This window comes from Dermochelys coriacea, chromosome 1 (assembly GCF_009764565.3).
Source record: "Dermochelys coriacea isolate rDerCor1 chromosome 1, rDerCor1.pri.v4, whole genome shotgun sequence".
NCBI classification, from domain to species: Eukaryota; Metazoa; Chordata; order Testudines; family Dermochelyidae; genus Dermochelys; species Dermochelys coriacea.
The window spans coordinates 335,044,744-335,072,214 of NC_050068.2; the positions used below are offsets into that span (position 1 = coordinate 335,044,744).

General features: G+C 42.0%; 1 protein-coding gene across 1 annotated transcript; it reads left to right on the forward strand.

The window, feature by feature from the left end:
- Positions 1–27,471, forward strand: LOC119860225 (semaphorin-3D-like). The gene is made up of 6 exons (XM_043497985.1): positions 1–461; positions 2,313–2,354; positions 3,896–4,046; positions 6,548–6,612; positions 9,078–9,106; positions 27,010–27,471. The coding sequence occupies exons 3-6, from the start codon at positions 3,910–3,912 to the stop codon at positions 27,454–27,456; spliced, it is 678 nt and encodes a 225-aa protein (XP_043353920.1). The 5' UTR covers positions 1–461; positions 2,313–2,354; positions 3,896–3,909; the 3' UTR covers positions 27,457–27,471.

Here is a 27,471-nt window from a genome sequence, read left to right on the forward strand (position 1 = left end):
TTTCTCGTGTGAGATTGGGCAAGTCTTACTGTGTTTCAGTTCCCCATCTGTAAAATGGGGATAATAGCTCTGTCTCACAGAGCATTCTGAGGTTAAATACATTAAAAACTGTGAGTTGCGCAGACACTATAGTGATGGGGGCCATACAAGTACCTGGAGTGGACAGACGTATTTAGAAAGGATATTCCTGGCTACATTAAGCAGGATCTCTGATGTCTAGTTTCTTTTATTATCTTCTTTATAACTGCAGTTTAGAGCATCACTTAGAAAAAGAATGGGAAGGGGAGTCAATATGAAGTCAGGTAGCAACAGAACTGTACATAAACGCTGAAACACAACTGATGCTTTGTGTGCTACATCCCTTTGTTTCAGACACGGGAATGGTACTGAAAGTTGTGAGTATTACAAAGGATAAGTAGACTATGGAGGAGGTAGTACTGGAAGAGCTGCAGATTTTCAAGGTAAGCTTTACCAGCCACTGAGTGTTTAAACAGCATCAGAGAATAGTTTAGGGGAGTTTCAAGCCTTGAGGAGTTTAACCTCTGAAGCAATTCATTTCTCAGAACTAGTGCAAGTTCCTAGACTTATTTTTTTTTATCATAGAGATCCTTTGCTTTTCCAAAGGTGATTGAATCAAAAAGAACATGAATTTTCAAGCTCTTAGGAAACTCCTGCCAACTCTTGCAGTTTTATCACCCATCACACCAACACTATTTGATTTTTAGTGTTTTTCCTAAAGCCTCAGCTTCTGGAGTCCTGCGATCCCCATTATCATTTAAAAAAAGTTTTCAAGCCTCATGGTAGTGGAGAAAACCTTGAAAACACGAATAATCAAGTTTAAAAACAAAACTTCTTCAAGTAAAGAAACAAAAACCACAAGACAAATAAAATGAACCAAATATCTATTATTTTTAAAGTCTAATGATTTTTAAATCAATCTCTTGATTTGTTTTGTTTTGTTTTGGGGTTTTTGGGAACCTGATGCAAGGTTTTGTGTGCTTGGGGTTGGCAAAGCCAGTAGAATGTCAGAGAGAGAAGAAATCCACTAAGTCAGGCCAACACCAGTGAGTTGCCCATAAATGGTATCTATATTGGGCCAAATTCTGTTCTCTATTACACTGACATAAATCCTGATTAACTCTGTTGATGGCAGTGGAGGTGATTTGGATTTACACCAAAGTAATGGAAAATAGAATGTGCCTGCTGATTTATTTTTTCATTCCAATGTTTCTCTCTCCTCCTTTTTGGCAGTCTCTCGCTGTTCTCTTTTCATTGTATTCAGCTCTACTTCATTTTTCACCTTACTGTTTCGTTAGTGTTTTCCTTTCTCCCCATCTTCTGCCCTTTTTTCATAGGCTCTCTCCTAAGTGCAATGCAAGCCCAGAACAATGGGGTTGTAGTCAAACTTTCTAACCCAAAATGATCAAGTGAGTTTGAATTCAGACCCAGCACTAGTACGGACTCTGTAAAACTGATATTACTCAGTTAATCTCTCTATGTTTCTTTTGATACATCATCTATAGAATGAGAATCCTAAGGGCTCTCAATGTCCTCTTTCCACTGCCGTGAACACCAATTATAAATATTACTTTGAAAATACCAAGTTTGCTCGACAGTCTGCCAAGTAATCAGGAGTTTCAGTATGAATACCAATTTGCTGCATTCTTATAACATAACGTCAAGGGCAAACATACCATATCATATTTAACACTAAAAGGGTTGGGGTTTGCACAGCAGACATTCCTCCACTTTATAAATTTTACCTCTACATATTTTTAATACAGAAAATTGAAGAGGAGAGAGCAGCTGCAAGCCATTCATTATTCTTAAAGCCACATCAACATTAAACAATAGGCTTAGATGTTGCATTATGTGATAGAACATAAATAATATACCAGGACCATCCTGTTAATACTACAGTTATTGGCACAACATCCATTCACTTCACTGGAAGTAAAATTCACCCTTGGTGCAGAGGAGCAACTTATGCATACCTTCCGTCCTATTTAAATCTTCAGAATAGTACTCAAATGGAGTTTTTAGATTTGGTGGTGGCCCTCTGTGCAGGGTGAATTACCATCTTCCTGGATAGAAAATATCTACTGGCAAGTAGCAGAGAATATTTGCTGGCATGTGTTTCTGGAAGCAGGTATTTCGTAATTTCTGATTTTTTTTTCACGTCTGCATAAACCAATTAAATTGATCTGTACTTTTATTTATTTTGTTGTGATAAGATATGTCATCTTTTCTATCAAAGACAAAAGCAAATGTCAATGAATAGTTACACTGACATTCACTCATTAATTTTTCAGCATCCATCATTTATCTCAACTATGGAGATGTCCCTGAAGCAGGTAATTCACACACTTGTTTAATTCACATGAATAGTTTGGTATTTTGAGCATTTAGCTCGTTGCTTTCTGGTGACATCTGTTGCTTATTGGCCCAACTTTCAAAGGCTGCCACTTAAGCTGCATCTGGAAAGTATAGTGTGAACTAGTTTGCCTGGAAAATTGACATTTGCTCACAAATAGTAGTTTGAATGCACAAATTGGTAATTACTCATGGATACAAATCCTGAGTCATATGGATGTGGGATTTGTTAATGAAGTTAATACACACATATTTTCCAGACACAACAAAAATTAGACTCTGTATAATCTATCATTTCAACAAGACATTATTATTATGATTTTATTATTGGTTATAGTAGTGGTATTACAAGCAGTACCATTAGGGATCCCAAATAGGAATCAGGGCCCCACGGTGCCAGGCATTGTATGTACACATAGTAAGAGGCAGTCCTCAATCTATGAGCTTACAGTCTCACTACAGAAGTCACAAAAGGTGGGAGAAAGGAAGTATTATTATTCCCCTTTTTAAATAATGAGGCACAGAGTGGTAAAGTTATTTGCCCGAGGTCATCTAGATATCACGAATTCCAGGTCAGTGCCATAGCTTAAAGCCAGAAGGGACCACCAAACCATCTAGTCTGACCTCCTGCATGTTACAGTCCACCAACACCACCCAGTACCCGCACACTAAACCCAACAACTGAAATTAGAAGAAAGTATTACAGCCCACAGGAAACTGAACTGTTATGCGCTACAGGCAGAGAATAGGTGAGAGACTGAGGTGCACAGTCCTGCAATAGCAGGGAAATAATTAGCTGAGATATACCCAGGTAATCCTAGCAAGTGACCTGCACCCACATGCTGCAGAAAAAGACAAAAAGCCCCAAGGTCACTGCAAATCTGACCTGGGGAAAAATGCCTTTGGAACCTTGCATGTGACAATCAGTTAGACCCTTTGAGCAAGAATCAGCCAGCAAGCTCCTGAGAGAGAGAATGCTCAATGTCACCTCAGAGCCCTGGCTCACCTTATTCCATCTCTCATCTCCAGCCAGGGCCATCCCTGATGCGTCAGAGGAAGGTGATAAAAATCCCTTCCTGACCTGTGCAGGTGACCATCTGAAACCCTGAAACATGAGTGTTTAGGAACATAAGACATAAACCAGAAATGAGCCCCATGGCTGTTGAGCTTAACATCAAGATCTATCTTCCTCTATCAAATTATTAGTAAAATTACTTTTGCTGTGGGGGATTGCTGCTGATTTTTGATACCGTAAATTCATGCCAACATCCTACCCGTGTTTTAGATCCTTGTCCTTCCAGTTCCATAGCCCCTTTCCACCATCATGTCATCTGCAATGGATGGAGACTGGGCAGCGCACACAGTGCCCTGAGAAACATTTTACAATGAATGTGAAATTCTCTCCCGTTCAATACAATCTGGGCCAAGGTTGAATGATTGCGAGGGTGGTATTGAGAAAGAGAACATTTAAAATAATTGCTTTAAGAATGCTTCTAATTCATTCGCCTTGCCTGATTTGCAGCAACAATTGTACAGATGGATGGATTGGTTCAGCTCTCTCTGCACAGATGTCACACATATGGGAAGGCTTGTGCAGACTGCTGCCTTGCCAGAGACCCATACTGTGCTTGGGATGGAAACTCATGTTCCAGATATGCACCAACTTCTAAAAGGTAAGAATATGTATAGAGTTCCTATGGAAAATCCACCCACTCATGTTCTCTACATTAAGGGCTTCAGAGGTTCCCACTGAGTTTCTAGGCCAGTGAAAACAAGTTGCACTTTTTCAGCATGTTGTTTAGGTGAATTGTAGACATAACTTTGTCCATGTTTTGGTGGGAGTTCTACGAAAACAGTGCAGCACTTTAATATGAATAGCGATAACTGTGCTAGGGCATCTAACATAACAAGATCTCCGTACTTATTATTATGCTACGGGCTTTAAGATACCAAGTTATGAGGCTAAGGGCTAGATAGTGTCTGGCTCTGCATGAGTATGCAAAAGAGGGTAGTGATTCAAGGAGCCTCCCTGTACTTGTGCCCCTGCATGGGAGCCAGGCACAATCACAATGGGGAGTGTGACTCTCATGATACCCCTGGGTGGGTCATCGGCAGCAGGAACTGAAAGGATGAGCTGAGCTAAAAGACAAGTGTCTCATGGCTCAATTTTTTTAGAGTTTACAAACCTTTATTCATGGAGTAGGGAGGAACTGAGAGCCATAGTGTGTTGGAATAGGTTACACAAGTGCTGTGCTGGGCTAATACCAGCTGCAGCAACAGCCTCCCAAAAGAGAAAGGACCATGGGAGCCATTATGAACTCTCCCTGAGCCAGCTGGAGGGAGTACATGCTGTACTCTAAAAGGCTAAGAGAGTTACTGAGTTGGCATTAGCTCCCCCTACTAGCATTCTGACTGGGTCAGACAGAGTTTCTCAGCTCATGCCACTATTACAAGGCTTTTCCTCAGCCTCCTCTTCCCCCCCTTTGATGAAACCGTCCTGTGGGCAGTCCTCACAATTCTTGCTCACAGGGTTTAACTGATTGTCACATGTGAGGTTGCAAAGGCATTTTTCCCCAGGTCAGATTGCTGGCAGTTCCAAAAAACTGAAACAAAATTTGGTTTGAATCAGAAAATTACAAAATGTTCTCCCCCATCCTTCCCCCTGCCCTCATACACACAAAGATTTTTTGGCTGAAACTGCATTTTTTGGCATATAAACAATTAATCTGAAAAATGTTGCCCAACTCTGCTTACAATAAGGGCCCATGGTTGCTGATCTGTGATGAAAGTTTTGCTTCCTTAAGGACTGCAGTACTGGGCCTAAACTGGACACTGGGCCTAAACGATTAAATGAACTATTGTAGTTAATGAGTTGTGGGTTATTGTGTCATTCACCGTGCAACCATGTACATTTTCCCCTAAGCCAAAGTGAACTAGAATAAATTCAGAGAAATGTAAATGAGAAGAGAAATATAAAAACTAAGATTCAAGGAACAAGTTATGCACCCATGGGGGTTGCTGAAGGCTGCAGTGCTTTCTTTCCACTGCATATGGAGACAGAGAGAGAGGGCTCATTTATTTATAGAGCTCCCTGGCTTGGTGGATAGGTCAAAGCTTTGTGGGTGTGATGCTCCAGAAGAAGGGGTTAATGTTTTGCTTTGTGCATCTTCCATAGGTCAGTTACTTGGGTATTTTCCTTTAGCTCAGTCTAGCTATCTAGCACACTGTGCTCCCAGCATATTTAAGTCTCTTCCCCAAATGGACACATCAGCTCCAGGAGTTAGCTCTTCCACTTAGACATTGCTGTGCTTTGCACTTTTAAGCTCCTATTGCCATCTCTGACACTGGGTCGCAGTGTGTCCTTGAAGAAGTCACTTTGCCTCTCCTAGCCTCAGTTTCCCCATCTGAAGAATGAAAATAATTAGATTTATTCTCTTGAGATCTATGGATGAAAGTTCTTAAGAGCTAAGTATTATCAATACTATTTTAATGAAATCTAAAAACAGTCACAGAGAGGTTAAGTAATCCGCCCAAAGATCACTAAACAAGTTAAATAGCAGAACTGGGAAAAAAAATCCAGGAATCTTGACTCCCAGTCCCCTGCTCTGTTCATCTCTACATAAAGTTCCTCAAACCGTACTTTGTAGCTGCAGTTCTCAAAATTGTTCCATCTGAAGCAGCACCTACGCTTTTTCAGCATTGCTTGTTTTCAAAAATTCAGTTGTTGACATTACACTGTGTTGGCCTTGAATTGGGTCAGGAATATGGTCTGTTGAACCTCATAGGTTTACATGACGTAGGGTGTTGGGGGTTCTGATGGTTTCCAAGATGATTTGGCCCACCAGATCACAGCATTTGTTCTGCCTTTGGATCTGGCAGAGCTCCTAAAGCTGATTTGGCAGCTGTCTCTGCCACTAGATTGCACTCACCCTCTTCGAGGCAGATGTCCCTGATTTTCAATGATTTTCTTAAATCACCTGCCTGTCTCTTTGTGACATTTGTACAAATCTCTCTCTGTCACATGCTGCTTGAGAGTGAGGCTGGATTTACATATGGCTGTAATTGCCAACAATAGGGCAGGAGTGCTGTGGTCCCACATTGGCAGAGCTCCTCTGCATTTTGAATGCCAGCAATTATGCCTCAAGTGTTACGAATTGTATTGCTCTTGTTATAGGCGAGCCAGGAGGCAAGATGTCAAATATGGAGACCCAGTCGCTCAGTGCTGGGATGTGGAAGAAAGTAAGTATTTGCGCCTCTTCCTCCAACAAGAAGTGTACGGCCAGTGTGTCTGTCTATTTACTACGCTCTTTGAGCTAGGCCTCTGGAGATATCCGGCCACCTAATGCCCAGGCAATTAGAATCCCCAAATACTCTCCATTCAGCCCTCAGTCAACAGTTAGACTCACTGCGTGATGGGAACTTAAAAGAAGTAAATGGCGAAAACAACTCCCCCCCACTCCATGGGGGAGAGACACCATCAGAAACCTGCATGCAGGGAGAAATAAGGCAATTGACGTGAATACCCCATACCCGACCAGGAGTGAGATGCCAGAACTTCCACTCCCTTGCAGAGTATCTGGAGAGAGATCCAAGTAAGAAAACCTCTGAGGAAGCAGGAAATGCTTCTTCTTCCTCCCCTAATACATACACACACTTGACAAAAGTCCCAACCCCTGTTCCAGCTGCCAAACCCTCCAGTTCCCCCTCCCTGCAGCTACTTAAACACTCCCTTATTAAAAGAGCCTTCCCCTTCCCTCAACAAGAAATCCCCCTCTCCCAGCTGCCAAACAGTCTGGCTCACTCCCTTGGCAACTGCTCCAGTTCACTTACAAGTGTGTACTGTCAATGCTAAATCCTGCGGTTATGCTACAATTTCTGTGGCAGCGTAAAATAAATGAAAAACTTTCAAAACTGAAGTTTGAGTTAGTCTGGGGGTTTTACATTCAATTATTAAAATGCACAGCCCAGTCTAAACTAGGTGTGGAAAAGGTTAACCGGTTAACCAGTTCGCATTAGGCTTACTGTTAACAGACCTTAACCGTTAACCCCAGTGGCCCTGAACCAGTGGGAGGGACCCCAGCCGTGGCTACACGGGACCGGCAGGAGCAACCCTGGCTGAGTCGAGCTGGCTGGCCAGAGGGACCACAGCCTCGGTCATGCCGCGCTGGCCAGGCCAGCAGAACCCCAGCTCTGGCCAGGCTGGCTGGACCCCATCTGGGTTGGAGCAGCCCCAGCCCCCGCCATGCCAGGCCAGCCGGAGTGACCTCAGTTAACAGTTAACCAGTTAACAATATAATTGTAATTGTTTAATTGGTTAACTTTATTAACCGATATTTACATCCCTAGTCACGACAGTACTGATAGTATTGCTGTGTTTAATTTTTGAGCAGGAGAAGCTGCTCCCTTTGATCGATCTCTGATTATTTTCACGTCACTGTGGTGCTGGAAGCTAGCTGCAGAACTCAGCGAATGTCATGGCAAAAATTAGATCAAAGACCAGTCTGTTGCATGGTATACTGGACTCTCACTGTGCATATATACCGCAGGGATCATTAAAAAGTCAGGGTAAAATCCTGGTTCCAAACTCCCATTGGTTTCAATGGGGCTGGGATTGCACTCATGATTCATGCACAATTACTACATAGTGGTATCTGAGATATGCCACAGAGCTTAGGGTTACTGTAGGGTTGTCAGCCTGACTGCTGCTGTCAGGTATCTCTTTGTAGAGAAATGGTTATTGAAGTTATTGTCTTTGCTGAACAAATACAAAATTACTAAAACGTTGCACTAATATGAACTCAATACTGAGCCCCAATATGGAGGCAAAAATGGAACGTATGGCTAGTTTAAGCAGCTAGATGGGTATTTACCCTGGTGCTTAAAACAGATTCAGATGGCCTTATGCCACCCCACTTCCAGCCCCTGGCAGATTAAAATAACAACTACTAATAATAGATAATAATTATATGGTGATAGCACCTCCCAGCTCCAGTGGTGACTGGGGCCCTATTGAGCTAGACACTGCACCAACAGAGTAGAAGAGGCAATCCCTGCTCTGAAGATCTTGCAATCTAAATACACAAGATAGACAAAGGCTTGGAGGAGAATCAAAGGCACAGAGAGATGGAATGACTTTTCCAAGGTCATTGGCAGAGCCAAGAGAAGAAGCCAAGTCTCCTTTCTTCTAGTTCAGTGCCCTATCTGGAACACAGTGAGCTCCAGCAGTAACTGCCTAGTAGATGGCCACTAAAAGGGAGTGATTTAAAGTAGCCTTGAGGCTGCTCTAAAGTATGCAGGGTGCTAAAGCGGTCCCCGGTGCTCTCAGAATTGGTGGAACTACAACCGGCACTTATGGCTACCCCACCTCTACTCTGCTCAGTTTTCACTGGGTGCACAGAGGACGGAGCAGAGGAAAAATGCAGGTAAAATATTGAATTAATCAGCAGTGACTGTATCACTTTAAATTTAAGTAAGTCAGTAGTACAGATTTTATTAACTGCTCTAAAAAACAGTTGCACTGGAGGAAAGTTAGCAGCCGCCTCTAAATCCTAGCTGTTAGATTTTAAGCTAAAAGTTAACTTTCCTTTGGCTTTTTTTTTTTATAATTCACTTGCTCCTATAGCATCTGTTCTGAATCAGTCTATTTTCCCATTGCTTTAAAAATCAGGTCAGGGTTAATCTTCTGTACCGTGTTTGCTTTCCAGGCATTAGTCATGAAACTACTGATGAAAAGGTGATTTTTGGCATTGAGTTTAATCCAACTTTTTCTGGAATGCATTCCTAAGTCCCAGCAAGCCTCGATTAGGTGGTATATTCAACGCTCTGGAGAAGAACATCTAGAAGAGTAAGTTATAGGGATCAAGGCAAGCTTCCTCAGTGGAGAATTCAGTTGAGTATTCAAAGGCAGGAGTTACTGGGATTAGTAGATGTTTTCCTTTTCCTTGCTTCACCTTAGGGATCACATAGTGTTCTGGTTTCACCATTTGGGGCATAGAGAGGGTGGGAGAGAGGCCATTTGCACTGTACTACAGGCAGATTTATTTTATTTATTCTGATTTATAAACTAATTAAAAAAGAGAAAGAGAGAAACTAACCTTTGCTCTAAGCACTCCTAGGTGCATTTTAAAAAGACAGACTACTCCAGTAACACCCTTTCCCCCAATAATTAACACATGGAATAACTCAGCAGCCAAAAACATATTCAGAATCTTCTGCTCTCTATAAGTTTCCATACCACCCTCATCATGCTAGTATCTCAGAACCTTTCAATTAACTGTGGTGATGAACATCTCTCATGTGAAGTTGGTTCTTTCTCTCCTCCTGTCCCTAGGAGGAGAATTGTATGTACAGTGGAGTGTTCTTTATTTTGATTGTGTTGGGTTTGTTTTTTAAACGTTTGTGCTCCTCTGTGTTTAAGTTGGAAAAGGCAGGTGGAAAAAGTGCCCCTTGCACTTGAAGTGGAAGGTGAGGCGGTTTCCAATGATTCTTAGTTCCTGGGGGAGTTAGTTCCACAGTCTAGGACAAGCAGCCAAGATGCCTCCTGCCTTACAATCTTTATAATTTCTTGTGGAGTCCTCACACAGCTAGTGAAAAACCAATGGGCATTAGAGCATGTCCTGAAGGTCAACAAATTGGGACTGGTTTGGACTTAGGACCCCTTAGGTTTCAAACTTAAGGACCCCTCACAGAGAATGCCTTTTGCCCTCATACAAGCCATTTTCCATCTCAGGCCACTCCCTATCACCTGTGTAGTCATCACAACTGTTGTGGTAGTGAAAAGGGGGAGATAAGTTGGTCAATGGCTTTAGATGTGCTTTATTGTTCAATGTTCATCCCAGTCTTTAGTTCTTTAGCCTTTGGATCTGAACCAGATTGAATTGGGTTTTTTTCAAGCTCAGGCAGAGTTTCAATATCAGAGTCCTATAAGAACTATTAAATATGCACCATCGTTTATGGCTTAGCCTTCCATTGATTGTGGGCACTAACAACTCTCTGTGATGGCAAGATTTCTCTCTTTCTTTCTAAGGGCCAAGAAAGTCTAGCTATGGCTTATTCTTGTGAGGTTATAGTCCTGTATCGGGTTACGGTGTCTATTGCAGGGGACGCTGAGCACCATCTGGGCTCTTTGGGGAAAGTCGCCATGTGGGAGGCCACATGAGGGCTATGACACCAGCAGTGGGCCAAGGAGAGTAGTGACAGGTGCTAACCTTGGGAATCAGATAATCTATTTTATGTGCAAGTAACTCAGGCTGCAGCTGCTTTTCCACCACATGAGCTGGAGGAACAGGACTGTCTGCAGGCCCTGGCTTTGGGGTACTTTTGTTGTACCAACCCCTACATACTCAAGCTTGGCAAAGTGAACTTCACCACTGAGCATGAGAGCGTAACAAATGTATTTATATATCTAGCACATCTCATGCCCCAGGCTTAATGCCTTTGGTAAAGGTTGAGACAAGTTCCCCGGGGTGCAACGTGGAACTGGGGTATCGCTGAGCCTGTCTTACCAACCTGGGCTCCCTCTCACACTGTGATGCTGTGATAAGCTGCAAACCCCTCTCACACTGTGATGCTGTGACAAGCTGCAAGATCCTGCACTCACACAGCCATATACAGGCAGGAACACACTCAGCTGAGTTACATGAATGCTTTCACCATCCACTCATGAACCTACAATACAGAGGCTCCAGCTAATGCCTCTTGGTTCCCCAGCCTAGAACCTGAGAGCTGTATTGTCTTGCCCTGGTCAGAAGCCTGACCAGTGTAAGTTTATTACCCAGTCTGCCCCTCCCTCAATGTGGAGAAGACATGCACCGGCCCTTGTTCCTGAACAGATTTTCCTTGCACTTCAAGAAACACACTGTTTTAGATAAAAAATATAAAACAGATTTATTAACTACAGGAAGATTTTAAGTGAATATAAGTACATATCTAAGTTGGTTACCTTAGAAATAACAAGTAAAAAAGCAATCTGAGTTCCATAAACTAGACAGGATTTTAATCAAGCAGTGTTTCACCCTGATGGTATAGTTCCTTTATATACTAGCTGGGATTCTCCTTTCCATCCTGGGACCACCTCTCCAGTTCAGTCTTTGTTTTCTAGACATGTTTCCAGGTGTTGAATTGTGGAGGGAGTGAAGCCAAATGATGATGTTACTTCCCCCTTTTATAGCTTCTTCCAGTTTGCTGGAAAGATCCTTTGCTATGACATGAGTCAAGCAGCCTCCATTGTGTACATGCTATCTCTGGGAGGTTTCCATTATATACAGTTCCTGGAGTAATCCTTGTGTATTCCCCTTAATGGGCCATCATCAGTTTCTGGCTGCCCCATTGTTGTACCTAAAAGGCTGGTTGTGGGTGTTTCCAACTTCACAACATATTTCAGTAACACGCACATAGCAAAACTTCATAACTTCAATGACCGCATACGCAATCCAACAGGATATTAATGTTCAACAGATTAAGGCTTTTAGAATGATACCTCACAAGGCATACTTTGCACAAAACATAACATAATCATATGGGAGTGCCAGAGCGTTGCTTTGAGGTGCAGAGTGTCACAAAGGGATAGTGATTTAAAACTCTGTCTTTGACATCCATCAGTACTTGAAAAATTATATTGTATTCTGATCATCAAGCCTGCTGGTATGTCTTGAGAATGGCCAAAGAACACCAACAGACACAGGTGGCTAAACTGAGAACTGTGCTATGCACAGCTTGGAAGACCTATATTTATCACTCCAGAAATATTGTAATTCTTGCCCTAATTGTTTTATCTTTGATTACCTTGTGCAAGAAGTTGTATTCCTTACCTTACTAGTGGCCCTCTTCAGAAAAGCACTTAAGTATATGATTACATCCAACCCAATTTATGAAAACAATTGAGCAATTATTTAAGTCCATTCTTTTCAAAGGGATTTATGCACATGCTTAACTGTGTTTCAGAACAGGGAACAGGAATTGGGGCTTAGATGAGCTACAGTCATTACAAAAACAACCTTTCACCTCAGTAATACCTAAGCAAGGTTCTCAAAAGGATTTACAAATGTTAATTTTCCAAATATTACATCTGAAGAGGTTATATTTAATCATGATAATGTGTAACATCTCCTAGATCTGAAAATGCTTTGCAAAGTTGGTTAAGCATTATCATCTTCATTTTCCATGTTGGGAAACAGAGATACAAAGGGGTTGCTGGGTTCCTAATGCCCATGCCTGTAGCCAAATCAGGAACTGAAACTCCTGGCTTTCTGTCTGATGCTTTAACTAGACTAGTTTTCCTCCCTGGATTTTGTTCAATCCAGTTTGGAAAAACTCAGATTTTGTTAGAAATTGAAGACTCAATTGGTGCAACTGATGGTGGGCAAAACAAAGATGGCTTTAAAGGACCTTTTCATCTCACTTGTTCTTGGAGCTGGATTAAGGCCAAACTGGCCTTTGGTTACATGAGAGCAGGCTAAGGGCTGGGCAAACTTTCACCAACTTATCATAGCCCTAAATAGCCAATATGCCAGCATGATCCAGCCCCACTCCCTAAGCCAGGCCACAAGAACAGGTAGTGTAGAGTGAGCTATATAGGTTTTATGCCACCAGGGACTCCCCTACACCACAGAATTCCACAGCTGGTTCAAAAAGTAGAGCAAGGATCTGGCATGAAAGGCATAAGGGTGTGTGTGCGTATGTTTTATGGCACTTGCATCTCTAATATGCACCCAGCACACATTTGCAGCCTTTCAAGGAAATGTTTACTAGGCTCGCACTATGTAAACAATCTGATATGTTTATATGACAAAAGTCAAGTTTTGATAAAATGCTACATTAACCATTGGGCACATTTAAGAAGAAAATTCTCCAGATTGTTTTTCTGTGTTATGAATGTTAACTGCAAGCAAAGAATTTCTTATCACATGCTGCCACTATATCCATGGGATTGTACACATGATGTTTTACCTTTGAGAAAATAGATACTGGAGCTCATGTTCTGGATTTTTTTTCTTATACTTTTTCCCCCCCCACCAAAGTCCCCAGCCAGAATCCTTTTTACTTACAAGATCATAGCAATTAGAGATGGGATAGACCTATTAGCTCATCTCCATCCTTGCTGGTTAATGCTTGTACCTATGTTCCATCTGCTAGTATTTTGACCCAGTCTAGTTTTTCTTGTTGTAAGCAATGGGGTACCCATTTCCCCCCTTTTCAGATTCATCCTGATGGTGCATTTCAATACAAAAACAAAACAAAAGAAAACTAAATGTTCTTTCTTTTAGAGAAACAAGGTGGATGAGGAATTAGCTTTTATTGAACCAACTTCTGTTGGCAAGAGCTCTGTATAAGCTTGAAAGCTTGTCTCGAACCAGCTGAAGTTGGTCCAATAAAAGATACTTTTATCCACCTTGTCACTCTAATATCATGGTGCCAATACAACTACAAAGCTGCTCTTTCTTTTGTTATTTTTAAAGATAAAGAAAAAATTAAAACAGCATTTTCAAATTGGGTGCCTAAAGTTAAGTCTGTAAATGTGCATCCACCTAAATAAATCAGCCTGATTTTAAGAGATGCTGAGCACTCATTGCTCCTGTTGGTGTTTGGCATTTCTGAACCACAGGCTCTTTTTATTGAGATGGTCTAGCTTTGGGCACCCATGTTTGAAAATTTGCCCTTAGTGTTGGATACCACACAGATGGCCTCTATAGAAAATCCAAAGATAGAGACTAACAAATTTATTAGAGCATAAGCTTTCGTGAGCTACAGCTCACTTCCTCGGATGCATTTGGTGGAAAAAACAGAGGAGATATAAATCTCTCCTCTGTTTTTTCCACCAAATGCATCCGAGGAAGTGAGCTGTAGCTCACGAAAGCTTATGCTCTAATAAATTTGTTAGTCTCTAAGGTGCCACAAGTACTCCTTTTCTTTTTGCGAATACAGACTAACACGGCTGCTACTCTGAAACCTGTCATTATGCAAGGCACTGAATTTAGCCGTATAGAGTGGAAATCTGTCAACTTCATGAAAAAACTCGCACAGATACAGACAGACATCATCTTCCTCTCCAAATGCAAACAGATGAACATCATACCGAAAGGACTGAAGGTAAAAAATCCATTACAATCTACATACCACACAGACTATGCTGACAGCTTGTGCCACACACTCTCAAGGTGTGTGTGTATATAAATCTCTCCTCTGTTTTTTCCACCAAATGCATCCGATGAAGTGAGCTGTAGCTCACGAAAGCTTATGCTCTAATAAATTTGTTAGTCTCTAAGGTGCCACAAGTACTCCTTTTCTTTTTGCAAAGATAGAGAGATATTAACTTGAGGTTTTTTTAATGCATTTTACTTTGACCAAAACACCATATGTAACAGAAATAAGGTAGTTGTATTTAACATGTAGCCTGATCTTTGCTCAGTCAATACCTTACCATAACTTTTCCCATTACAGTTCTATATTCTGCTCTCTCTTCCTGCATTATATTTCTCAGATAACATTGTATGTTATTTTAGTGCGTGTCTTAAAGGTATAACTTATTGTGATGACGATACCATGCTTTGCGAATGACTCAGTGCACCTGGAACTTAAGTTACAGACTTTTAGTTAGAGTGGTGTAGCTGGATTGTTTCAGCAGATCTTTAAACCTCACTTTACAAATAGATGGTTACGCTTTGTCCATGACATGCAATACAGCTTCCTGAGGGGAGAGAAAGGGCAAAATCCAGACTAGATTGGGAGCCTTTGGCCCAGCAGGATGTCTCCTGCATTTCACCTTTGAGGTCATGGTTCAGAATCCTACTTCCAGTCAGAGTGGCCTATGGGAGGGGACAGGATCTCCTGTGGTACAGGAGCTGTCACCAGGTCATTCTGCTGCCAGGGGGAGTGCGTTTCCCTGCGGTTTGGTGGGTCATGAGTCAATTATCTGGTGCTTTTGTATTTAGTGTTGCTCACGCAATTGATCATGTTTATTCCCATATTTGGAAGGTTAGTCACTGACTTGTGGGAGAACATTTTTGTGACTTGGATTAATAAAAAAGCCTGTACATCATTTGTTCGTAAAGCTTTAATGTGCTGAATTTCCTGCAGCTTAAGCTCGGCTGTTTGTTTATTCCTTTTTAAATTCCTATGTGTTGTGTTATGTACATAATAGGTGTCAGGGCCAGAAAAAGCAAACCCAGGGTTCCCTGCAAAGCTATTAACATTGGCCTCCTATGGTTTTCAAAAATATTCATCTGGCTCTGACCCAGAGTCTCCTGTGGCTGCAGGTTTGCCAGGCTGTCATGTACCCTTCCATGGGACATAGCAAGCCATATGGTTTGAAATGACGGCCTATGCATTGATTTAACTCCTTGCATAGTGTGGGGGATGGAAGATAACCCACTGGGGAGCCTCAGCATATTTCAGCTTCTTCACCAGCAGCTCACTCTTTCGCACTGTCCCACCCCATGTTTGCTGGCTGATGTTGGCCATGGATTGGGCTATCCAGCCTGGTTGGTAATTCTCTTTGAAAGGTATGTGTTTGGTAGGACACAGAACTCTATTGCTGTGGTCACCATATTGGAGACAGGGAGGCATTTTTTTCCCGAGGTGTATTTTGCCCTGGTTTGAGGGAGTAGGCTTCAGTTGCATCTGGCAGTTATCTCTGTTTTGTGGTGTTGATATTTTTGGTGGTGAATTGGTGAGTGAGCATTGGTCTCTGTTGGTTTAGTCAGTGGCTGATGATTTTTGTGTGATTACAGTCTATTTTCTTTGGCCAAAACTTCATGGGCATGAGTTTCTGGTGGTGATTGTAGATAGATTCTGTGACTATTCAACCCCAAACCCAAGAGTCAGATGAAAGCAAAATGGAGAAGAAGGCTAAGTTTGGCAGAGAATAGCAGTTATGGGCATAGACCTTATTATCAAGTAAAGATTTAAGAATACATCATCCTGTATCAGGCCCAATTCTTTGAGAAGAGAATTTTGTCTTGGGGGCCCAGTGAATGGTGATTAGTGGTAACCCTGGGCCAGATTGAAATACACATTGCCCAGCAGGACTGGAATGTCATATTAGGTAGTTATTGACTAATTTGGTGTTGAATTTAACTATTGGTGCAGCCAATTTGCTTTTTACTGTAAGTTAGTGGTGTGATGTGCTTTCTTGGGGAAATCTCCTGGTGTCGGCAGCAGTGTCAACTTACTCTTTAAAGGTTTAAACTGTTTCATTTTGTTGATCAATGATTCTTTCATGTTTCTATTTTTCTTTAAACAATTGGGTGGTGGTGGTGGATTGTTGTTGTTGGTTGTTCTTTGTTTGTTTTTTAAGTCTTTGAAGTCCTTAAATCAGACCATTATTTTTTCCACAATTTCCAAGAAAAAATTATATCTTGAGGTGAGATATGCCATGTACAATTTCAGGGAAGATTGATTTGATTTGGGTAAATGTAGGGTGGGAGTTTAAAAACTATCCTTCTAATGGGAAGTTAGCTTCAACCTTACCTAAAGTGGAACTAATGTCTCCCCATATGTAATGACATTATGTTCCGAAAATCAAAGAAGAGCTCTGTGTAAACTTAAAAGCTTGTCTCTCTCACTTACCGAAGTTGGTCCAATAAAAGATATTATCTCACCACCTTGTCTCTCTATTATGTCCCCAACACATTCTTCATTTTTCCTTTAGATTTTTAAGTACAAATAGATGTTGTAAAAAAGAGTTCTCTCTACAGCAGTGTTTGAATTTAATTATTATTTTTCTCAATATAACAGTAACAACATGGTACATAATAAAAAGATCCACTTTCTCAATGGAATGATGATACAGGCTACTGATAATGAAGACCAAGGAGAATTCTCAGTAAACACTCCTTATTTTTGTTTCTTCCACCCTTTCTTTGTTCAGTGGTTACATTTAACCCATGGTTAGCTCAGCTTTACCTTTAGTGCTTTGTCACATGTTGATTAATGAGGGAAGGCAGGGTTTGAAGTCACTGTCTTCTCACAGACAGGTGCAATGTTTTAACTGTGAAAGAGTTGACATGAATTATTTGTAACAAGGGATCCATTTAAACACACCATTAATAAAGGACAAAAGATGTTGACCTAACCTGATGCCATGCCACTTTTAAATCCTTAGTTGTTTTCCATCTGACTGTTTCAAGATTTGCCATCCTTATGGCAATGCGTGTTTTCCCCCATTGCTAAATTCATGCTGTAAAAATCAAGCAATTAATATAAATGAACCTCTTATTCCCTTGTCAGGCATCCTTTGTGTCTGTGCTCTCCACATTTTATTTAATATTTTTTTATATCAAGGATAAAAAATTATTTAAAAGTTGCTGAAAGAATATACAGAATGCTGTTAAACTCTGCTTCCTCGTCATTAAGAAGATATAGCATGCACACTGCAACATATTTGCAAGCTGAATCAAAGCAACTACATGACACCAGAAAAGTTATATGGACAAATGTTGATAATCAACTGCTTAATTTCTGGGGCTCACAATTTTGGCCCTGTTTCAACAAAACACTTAATCATATGTTCATCTTAAAATACCTGCTTAAAGTTAATCACATTATTGAATTGGGATCTCTGGTCTTCTGAATTGCTCAAAAAACTAGTTATAGTTCTAGCAGAATTACTGGTTATGATATGCTGAAAAATAATGAAACCACATATGACAGAAATAAAATGATATCTCCTTCATAACCAGGCTTTTCACTATACTCAAAATTTAATAAAACATGTTTTACTTCTGCAGGTCAGAAACTAAAGAACAATTTAAGTATTCAAGTGAAAGGTTAAAGATCTACTACCAAGTAATGAAATGCCAGGTGTTTATGAAACTCCAGAGTCCTGTGGGGGAAAAAGTAGAGAGGAAAGACAGGAAAAGTTCTGAACCTATGGGTAAAACAACATAAACAGGATACCAAAAAAGAGAAGTGGGAGGGAAAACAATAATGAAGTGTGGCTCAATATGTGTGAAATCAGAGCCATAATTTCATCCTGTCACAGAATAAGAAAGGAATGAACAATGAAGCCACAGAAAAGGAGGGGGTGACAGTCACCATAAATCAATAATCAACGTATAAATGGGATGTTGAATAAGAACTTTATTCATTAAAAGTAGAAGTAGAGATGGATTAGGATTTAGAGGCACAACCATTTTAGCGTCAGTTAGCCTGTGGTGTGGGCTCCCAAGGAGAGTGGTGGGAACCTCAATGTTTAGCACATTTATAACTATACTGTGTCAAACTGCACATGAAGGCTACTGTATTACAAATAATGCATGGTAATAATTAGTGTGGAGATGGACTAAGGGACCCAACAGCTCTTTTCCAATTCTAGATTCTTCAAGAGCCTCCATAGCTCTGTCCTTCCTTTTACCTGACAACAGGCTGAGCCCCACTGTGGTGTCTTTAAACCAGTGTATAGCCAGCTTAGCCAGCTAGCTGGAGATTCCCTTACTGTAGGAGGTCTGACGTGTAGCCAATGAACAGTGAACAGATAGCAAGTGTGAAAAATCGGGACACTTTTTTGCGGGGAAGTATAGTTGTATATATAAGACAAAACCCCTAATATTGGGATGGTCCCAATAATATCAGGATGTCTGGTCACCCTAAACCCATGTAGCCATCCCTCTGCCTCCAGAATCAGAGATGTGACCAGAGTAAGCTGTGCTCTCGTGATCCCCAGCTGACAAACAGCTCTTTGGAGGACATTGCAGCTGGGACATAGTGTAGAACAGCCCTTAATCTGCTCTAAACTATGCTGCCAGGGAACCACAGGATGCCTCTCTGAAACTCCCTCACCTGGGCTCAGCAGTGGTTTGAGCCTCTTGTCTCTTGCATCATCTCTTCTGCTCCTTCAGTGACACCAGCCTTTTTGCCCTGCTCATCAGCGTTACCCACAGCCCTCTTTGCATTTTCTTGCACACTAGTTTCTGCTCCTGGCATGAGCTGCTTGAGTTGCTATGAAAAGCCACCACCCTCAGCTCATTCAAGGCCCTTTTTAAGATACACCTTTTTCATTATGCCTACATTAAATTAACCAGGTTAAGACCTGATTTCCCAGAATAATTTATAAAAACCTTTCCTCATACTGCCATGTCCGTGCTGATTAAATGCATAATCTTGGCTTCTAAGCACCTTGGAGAAGGCATTCTGTTTTCTTTCTGTTTTGGAAGACACTTAATAATACATTTTTGGGTGGCCTTAGAAATAATCATAGGGAACAGTGAGGGAACCTTTACCCTTAAAATAGGACTTTTCAAAAATTTAAAAGATCGTCTTTACATTCTATCTTTACAGGATACAGAATGTTGTAATATCACTTGACACAATACAATGCCATATCTAGGTGAAATTTTCAAAAAAGCTCACTTGGTCTACCTCTGCTCCTGTTGAAATCCATAGAGGTTCTAATGGCAACAGAGTAAAGGCCAATGCTGAGCAGTTTTGAAAATCCCACCCTATATTTCTCTGTCTTCCTCAGACATCCAGAAGATGTCCATGTCAATGTTTCTTAATTGATGGGTCACAAATGTCCATGTCAATGTTTCTTAATTGGTGGGTCACAATCCTTATGGGGGAAGAAAGGGTGGATCATGAAAGGCAATTGGGGAGATGGGGGATGTTTGCGAGGCACTGAAAATTTTATTATAATCTAAATAAAAGAAAATCTCTCTCCACCACTGCCTACCCAGCCCTACTCTTCAGGGTCAAACATTGTCTCTCAACAGCGCAACACACACACACAAATAAATTATATAGGCGTATCATTATCATTGATACATTTTTATTGTTACTTTACAATAAATGCAATGGGTTTGCAAAAAAAATTTACTTCAAATAAGAGGATGCCATCCTGAAAAGTTTGGGAAACCCTGCCCTATGTGATAGAATCTGGCGAAGGAAAAGACTTATTACATTACCTAGTCCATCTCCCCTCTTTTGCAGGACTGTTAGCTGCTGTAAATGTGCTTGTATTTTGACCATGACCAATGTAGTTTAATTCAGACAAACTTTGGGGTTGTATAGTGTCTGGTATCAAAAGATCACAAAGCACTTGCCAGACACTTATTAAATAAGCCTGACTTCCTCCTTGTGATCCACTAAGTATTATTGTCGCCAATTTATGAATGAGGAAACTGAAGCCCAGAACTGCCTTGCCTCAGGCCATATTGTGTGGCCGTGACAGAACCAAACAGAACCCACCAGTAAGCCCCAGCTGAGCCGAGTTCTGTTCAGTAGACCACCCCACCTTTCTAGTAGCTGACGTGTGCTCTCTGAGTGGCACAAGTGGCACACAAGCAGCTGCACATCTCTGGCTGAAGAGAGTTCAGCTAGTATGGTAGCAAGCCAGGCTAGCAGAAGCAGGACTTATATATTATTTAGGGATGAAGAATTGCATACAGATTGTTCACATAAAAACAGTGTGTAGGCTACCCACTGTGAATACAGTTAATTTACTCATCTTTATGCTTCCCTGATCTTCTTCCTCTGAAATATTCTGGAAGGGCAGATGTATAGTCTGTGGCATTTTCCAGATTTCTTTCTTTTTTTCCAGTGAGGCACTCAGCACAATACTGAATTAAACAGGGTCCTTGTGTATTATAACAATACCACTACTGGTGCTGAAGATGTGCTTAATGTGCATGCTGCATTGTGGGCTAATCAAGCTGAACTACAATCCCTTCGCTAAAAGAAAAGGAGTACTTGTGGCACCTTAGAGATTAACAAATTTATTAGAGCATAAGCTTTCGTGAGCTACAGCTCACTTCATTGGATGCATTTGGTGGAAAAAACAGAGGAGAGATTTATATACACACACAGAGAACATGAAACAATGGGTTTATCATACACACTGTAAGGAGAATGATCACTTAAGATAAGCCATCACCAGCAGCGGGGGGGGGGGAAGGAGGAAAACCTTTCATGGTGACAAGCAAGGTAGGCTAATTCCAGCAGTTAACAAGAATATCAGAGGAACAGTGGGGGGTGGGGTGGGGGGGAGAAATACCATGGGGAAATAGTTTTACTTTGTGTAATGACTCATCCATTCCCAGTCTCTATTCAAGCCTAAGTTAATTGTATCCAGTTTGCAAATTAATTCCAATTCAGCAGTCTCTCATTGGAGTCTGTTTTTGAAGCTTTTTTGTTGAAGGATAGCCACTCTTAGGTCTGTAATCGAGTGACCAGAGAGATTGAAGTGTTCTCCAACTGGTTTTTGAATGTTATAATTCTTGATGTCTGATTTGTGTCCATTCATTCTTTTACGTAGAGACTGTCCAGTTTGGCCAATGTACATGGCAGAGGGGCATTGCTGGCACATGATGGCATATATCACATTGGTAGATGCGCAGGTGAACGAGCCTCTGATAGCGTAGCTGATGTGATTAGGCCCTATGATGGTATCCCCTGAATAGATATGTGGACAGAGTTGGAAACGGGCTTTGTTGCAAGGATAGGTTCCTGGGTTAGTGGTTCTGTTGTGTGGTGTGTGGTTGCTGGTGAGTATTAGCTTCAGATTGGGGGGCTGTCTGTAAGCAAGGACTGGCCTGTCTCCCAAGATCTGTGAGAGTAATGGGTCGTCCTTCAGGATAGGTTGTTGATCCTTGATGATGCATTGGAGAGGTTTTAGTTGGGGGCTGAAGGTGATGGCTAGTGGCGTTCTGTTATTTTCTTTGTTGGGCCTGTCCTGTAGTAGGTGACTTCTGGGTACTCTTCTGGCTCTGTCAATCTGTTTCTTCACTTCAGCAGGTGGGTATTGTAGTTGTAGGAATGCATGATAGAGATCTTGTAGGTGTTTGTCTCTGTCTGAGGGGTTGGAGCAAATGCGGTTATATCGTAGCGCTTGGCTGTAGACAATGGATCGAGTGGTATGATCTGGATGAAAGCTAGAGGCATGTAGGTAGGAATAGTGGTCAGTAGGTTTCCAATGTAGGGTGGTGTTTATGTGACCATCGCTTATTAGCACCGTAGTGTCCAGGAAGTGGATCTCTTGTGTGGACTGGTCCAGGCTGAGGTTGATGGTGGGATGGAAATTGTTGAAATCATGTAGGAATTCCTCAAGAGCTTCTTTTCCATGGGTCCAGATGATGAAAATGTCATGAATGTAGCGCAAGTAGAGTAGGGGCATTAGGAGACGAGAGCTGAGGAAGCGTTGTTCTAAGTCAGCCATAAAAATGTTGGCATACTGTGGGGCCATGCGGGTACCCATCGCAGTGCCGCTGATTTGAAGGTATACATTGTCCCCAAATGTGAAATAGTTATGGGTGAGGACAAAGTCACAAAGTTCAGCCACCAGGTTAGCCGTGACAGTATCGGGGATACTGTTCCTGACGGCTTGTAGTCCATCTTTGTGTGGAATGTTGGTGTAGAGGGCTTCTACATCCATAGTGGCTAGGATGGTGTTTTTAGGAAGATCACCAATGGACTGTAGTTTCCTCAGGAAGTCAGTGGTGTCTCGAAGATAGCTGGGAGTGCTGGTAACGAAGGGCCTGAGGAGGGAGTCTACATAGCCAGACAATCCTGCTGTCAGGGTGCCAATGCCTGAGATGATGGGGCGTCCAGGATTTCCAGGTTTATGGATCTTGGGTAGCAGATAGAATACCCCAGGTCCTGGCTCCAGGGGTGTGTCTGTGCGGATTTGTTCTTGTGCTTTTTCAGGGAGTTTCATGAGCAAATGCTGTAGTTTCTTTTGGTAACTCTCAGTGGGATCAGAGGGTAATGGTTTGTAGAAAGTGGTGTTGGAGAGCTGCCTAGTAGCCTCTTGTTCATACTCCGACCTATTCATGATGACGACAGCACCTCCTTTGTCAGCCTTTTTGATTATGATGTCAGAGTTGTTTCTGAGGCTGTGGATGGCACTGTGTTCTGCATGGCTGAGGTTATGGGGTAAGCGATGCTGCTTTTCCACAATTTCAGCTCGTGCACGTCGGCAGAAGCACTCTATGTAGAAATCCAGGCTGCTGTTTCGACGTTCAGGAGGAGTCCACCCAGAATCCTTCTTTTTGTAGTGTTGGCAGGAAGGTCTCTGTGGGTTAATATGTTGGTCAGAGGTGTGTTGGAAATATTCCTTGAGTCTGAGACGTCGAAAATAGGATTCTAGGTCACCACAGAACTATATCATGTTCGTGGGGGTGGAGGGGCAAAAGGAGAGGCCCCGAGATAGGACAGATTCTTCTGCTGGGCTAAGAGTATAGTTGGATAGATTAACAATATTGCTGGGTGGGTTACGGGAACCATTGTTGTGGCCTCTTGTGGCATGTAGTAGTTTAGATAGCTTAGTGTCCTTTTTCTTTTGTAGAGAAGCAAAGTGTGTGTTGTAAATGGCTTGTCTAGTTTTTGTAAAGTCCAGCCACGAGGAAGTTTGTGTGGAAGGTTGGTTCTTTATGAGAGTATCCAGTTTTGAGAGCTCATTCTTAATCTTTCCCTGTTTGCTGTAGAGGATGTTGATCAGGTGGTTCCGCAGTTTCTTTGAGAGTGTGTGGCACAAGCTGTCAGCATAGTCTGTGTGGTATGTAGATTGTAATGGATTTTTTACCTTCAGTCCTTTCGGTATGATGTCCATCTGTTTGCATTTGGAGAGGAAGATGATGTCTGTCTGTATCTGTGCGAGTTTTTTTCATGAAGTTGACAGATTTCCACTCTATATGGCTAAATTCAGTGCCTTGCATAATGACAGGTTTCAGAGTAGCAGCCGTGTTAGTCTGTATTCGCAAAAAGAAAAGGAGTACTTGTGGCACCTTAGAGACTAACAAATTTATTAGAGCATAAGCTTTCGTGAGCTACAGCTCACTTCATCGGATGCATTTGGTGGAAAAAACAGAGGAGAGATTTATATACACACACACAGAGAACATGAAACAATGGGTTTATCATACACACTGTAAGGAGAGTGATCACTTAAGATAAGCCATCACCAGCAGCGGGGCGGGGGGAAAGGAGGAAAACCTTTCATGGTGACAAGGAAGGTAGTCTAATTCCAGCAGTTAACAAGAATATCAGAGGAACAGTGGGGGGTGGGGTGGGGGGGAGAAATACCATGGGGAAATAGTTTTACTTTGTGTAATGACTCATCCATTCCCAGTCTCTATTCAAGCCTAAGTTCAACTTCCTGGACACTACGGTGCTAATAAGCGATGGTCACATAAACACCACCCTATATCGGAAACCTACTGACCACTATTCCTATCTACATGCCTCTAGCTTTCATCCAGATCATACCACTCGATCCATTGTCTACAGCCAAGCGCTACGATATAACCGCATTTGCTCCAACCCCTCAGACAGAGACAAACACCTACAAGATCTCTATCATGCATTCCTACAACTACAATACCCACCCACTGAAGTGAAGAAACAGATTGACAGAGCCAGAAGAGTACCCAGAAGTCACCTACTACAGGACAGGCCCAACAAAGAAAACAACAGAACGCCACTAGCCATCACCTTCAGCCCCCAACTAAAACCCCTACAACGCATCATCAAGGATCTACAACCTATCCTGAAGGACGAGCCATCGCTCTCTCAGATCTTGGGAGACAGACCAGTCCTTGCTTACAGACAGCCCCCCAATCTGAAGCAAATACTCACCAGCAACCACACACCACACAACAGAACCACTAACCCAGGAACCTATCCTTGCAACAAAGCCCGTTGCCAACTCTGTCCACATATCTATTCAGGGGATACCATCATAGGGCCTAATCACATCAGCCACACTATCAGAGGCTCGTTCACCTGCGCATCTACCAATGTGATATATGCCATCATGTGCCAGCAATGCCCCTCTGCCATGTACATTGGCCAAACTGGACAGTCTCTACGTAAAAGAATGAATGGACACAAATCAGACGTCAAGAATTATAACATTCAAAAACCAGTTGGAGAACACTTCAATCTCTCTGGTCACTCGATCACAGACCTAAGAGTGGCTATACTTCAACAAAAAAGCTTCAAAAACAGACTCCAACGAGAGACTGCTGAATTGGAATTAATTTGCAAACTAGATACAATTAACTTAGGCTTGAATAGAGACTGGGAATGGATGAGTCATTACACAAAGTAAAACTATTTCCCCATGGTATTTCTCCCTCCCACCCCACCCCCCACTGTTCCTCTGATATTCTTGTTAACTGCTGGAATTAGCCTACCTTGCTTGTCACCATGAAAGGTTTTCCTCCTTCCCCCCCCTGCTGTTGGTGATGGCTTATCTTAAGTGATCACTCTCCTTACAGTGTGTATGATAAACCCATTGTTTCATGTTCTCTGTGTGTGTGTATATAAATCTCTCCTCTGTTTTTTCCACCAAATGCATCCGATGAAGTGAGCTGTAGCTCACGAAAGCTTATGCTCTAATAAATTTGTTAGTCTCTAAGTTGCCACAAGTACTCCTTTTCTTTTTGCGAATACAGACTAGCAGGGCTGCTACTCTGAAATCCCTTCGCTGTTGTTCTCCCCTGCAGCCTCTGTGCGGCAGCAGAACACTGCACACTCTGTGAAGTACCAGCTTCCTTTTCCAACATCAGTGCTTCAGAGGGAATGTACCCTGGGATATGAAATTAGAACAAGGGACTGGGAGTCAGGGTTCTACTCACAATTCTGCTACTGAGTCTTTGTGTGGCCCGGGGCAAATCACTTAGCATCCATTTTTCTCCATCTGCAAGGGTCCTAACATATCAGTGCCTCAGAGATGGGTTTTGAGGCTTAATTAATTTTGTAAACCACTTGTAGGTTACCAGATTTGCAAAGTAGCTGGCAGCATGGATGGCTATGTTTGCCTCAGGTACCAATTGCATTGAGCCAGCACCCCAGTGGCTAAGATGTCATATTGTGCTAGATATAGCAAGTATTTCCACAGCCTTCACTATCTCAAGTACAATTCCACAAATGTTGCAGTGAATAGGGTACATAATGCCTGGAAATTCAGCCTTAGCTTTAAATCTCTGTTTTTTCTATGTTTTCTCATTCACGGATTGTGAACCCTACATGATAAAAAAATTGCACAGGGTTTTAGCTCCCTGATGTTTAGCACTGACGTTTTTCTGATCTCACTGACAATGGTGTAAATGAAGAGTAACTACACTGAAGTTAAGAGAGTTTACACTGTTGTAAACCCAGTGTCAGATCAGAAGCAGATTCATTGTCTTAATAGTTATTACTATTGATTTATTTTATGAATTGCTGTCATGGCTAGGCATCCTCAGTCATGGACCAGGACCCTATTGTGCTATGTGTTGTACAAACAGAATAAAATGATAGGCCCTGCCCCAAACAGCTTGCAAACTAATGGGATTTGTCCAGCTAACTATCCAACTCTTGCTTCGAGAAAGTCGGGTATCTTGCCGTTGTTTTGGTCTGTTTAATTGTATTATTTCTTGGTGACTCTATCCTCTCAGACTGTATGTACATTTAACTAATGCATGCTGATGAGATTACAGTTATCAATTGAAGAGTAGAACTCTGAAATTGAAATGGTTCTATACGTATCTGTTTATCTAAAGTACTTATGTGCCAGTGACCTAGAGGTAAAAGGCTGCATTTCTCATTGTCAGTCCCTGAGCCAATCATCCCCTCTGTCTCCTCTACTCCCCACCTAACACGTACTCACATTTTATTTTTCCTGTGCTTTTAATGCATTGTTTTCTGCTTTGTCCAATCTCACAGCTGAAGGCTGATGAGAGGATCATCAAAACGGAATACGGACTGCTGATCCGCAGCCTGCAGAGAAAGGACACAGGGGCGTATTACTACAAAGCACAGGAGCACACGTTCGTTCACACCATCATGAAGTTAAATTTGAATGTTAGAGAGAACGGGCACATGGAAAGCACTCAGAAAATGGAGGATGAAGAGGGACGGATGAGAGATTTGCTCACTGAGTCGTGGCTGAGGTGCCAGGATTACATCCAATTCGTCAGCAGCCCCAGCTTCAACCTGGATCAGTGGTGTGAACAGATGTGGCACTGGGAGAAGCGACAGCAGTGGAACAAAGGTGGGGCACAACGGAAGCACATGCAGAAGATGAAGAAAAAGCGAAATCGAAGGCATCATGAACCTGTCAACAGCCCAGATGCCAGGCCAACATCTACATTCCTTTTATATTCTATTTAAAGAAAGAACATTTAA

What these genes read in the sequence shown, in the direction of transcription:
- LOC119860225 (XM_043497985.1), top strand. Translation starts at nt 3,910, where the DNA reads ATGGATGGATTGGTTCAGCTCTCTCTGCACAGATGTCACACATATGGG. An exon ending in GTGCTGGGATGTGGAAGAAA is followed by an intron (nt 6,613 to 9,077) that starts GTAAGTATTTGC and finishes TTTGCTTTCCAG; the next exon opens with GCATTAGTCATGAAACTACT. An exon ending in ATGAAACTACTGATGAAAAG is followed by an intron (nt 9,107 to 27,009) that starts GTGATTTTTGGC and finishes CCAATCTCACAG; the next exon opens with CTGAAGGCTGATGAGAGGAT.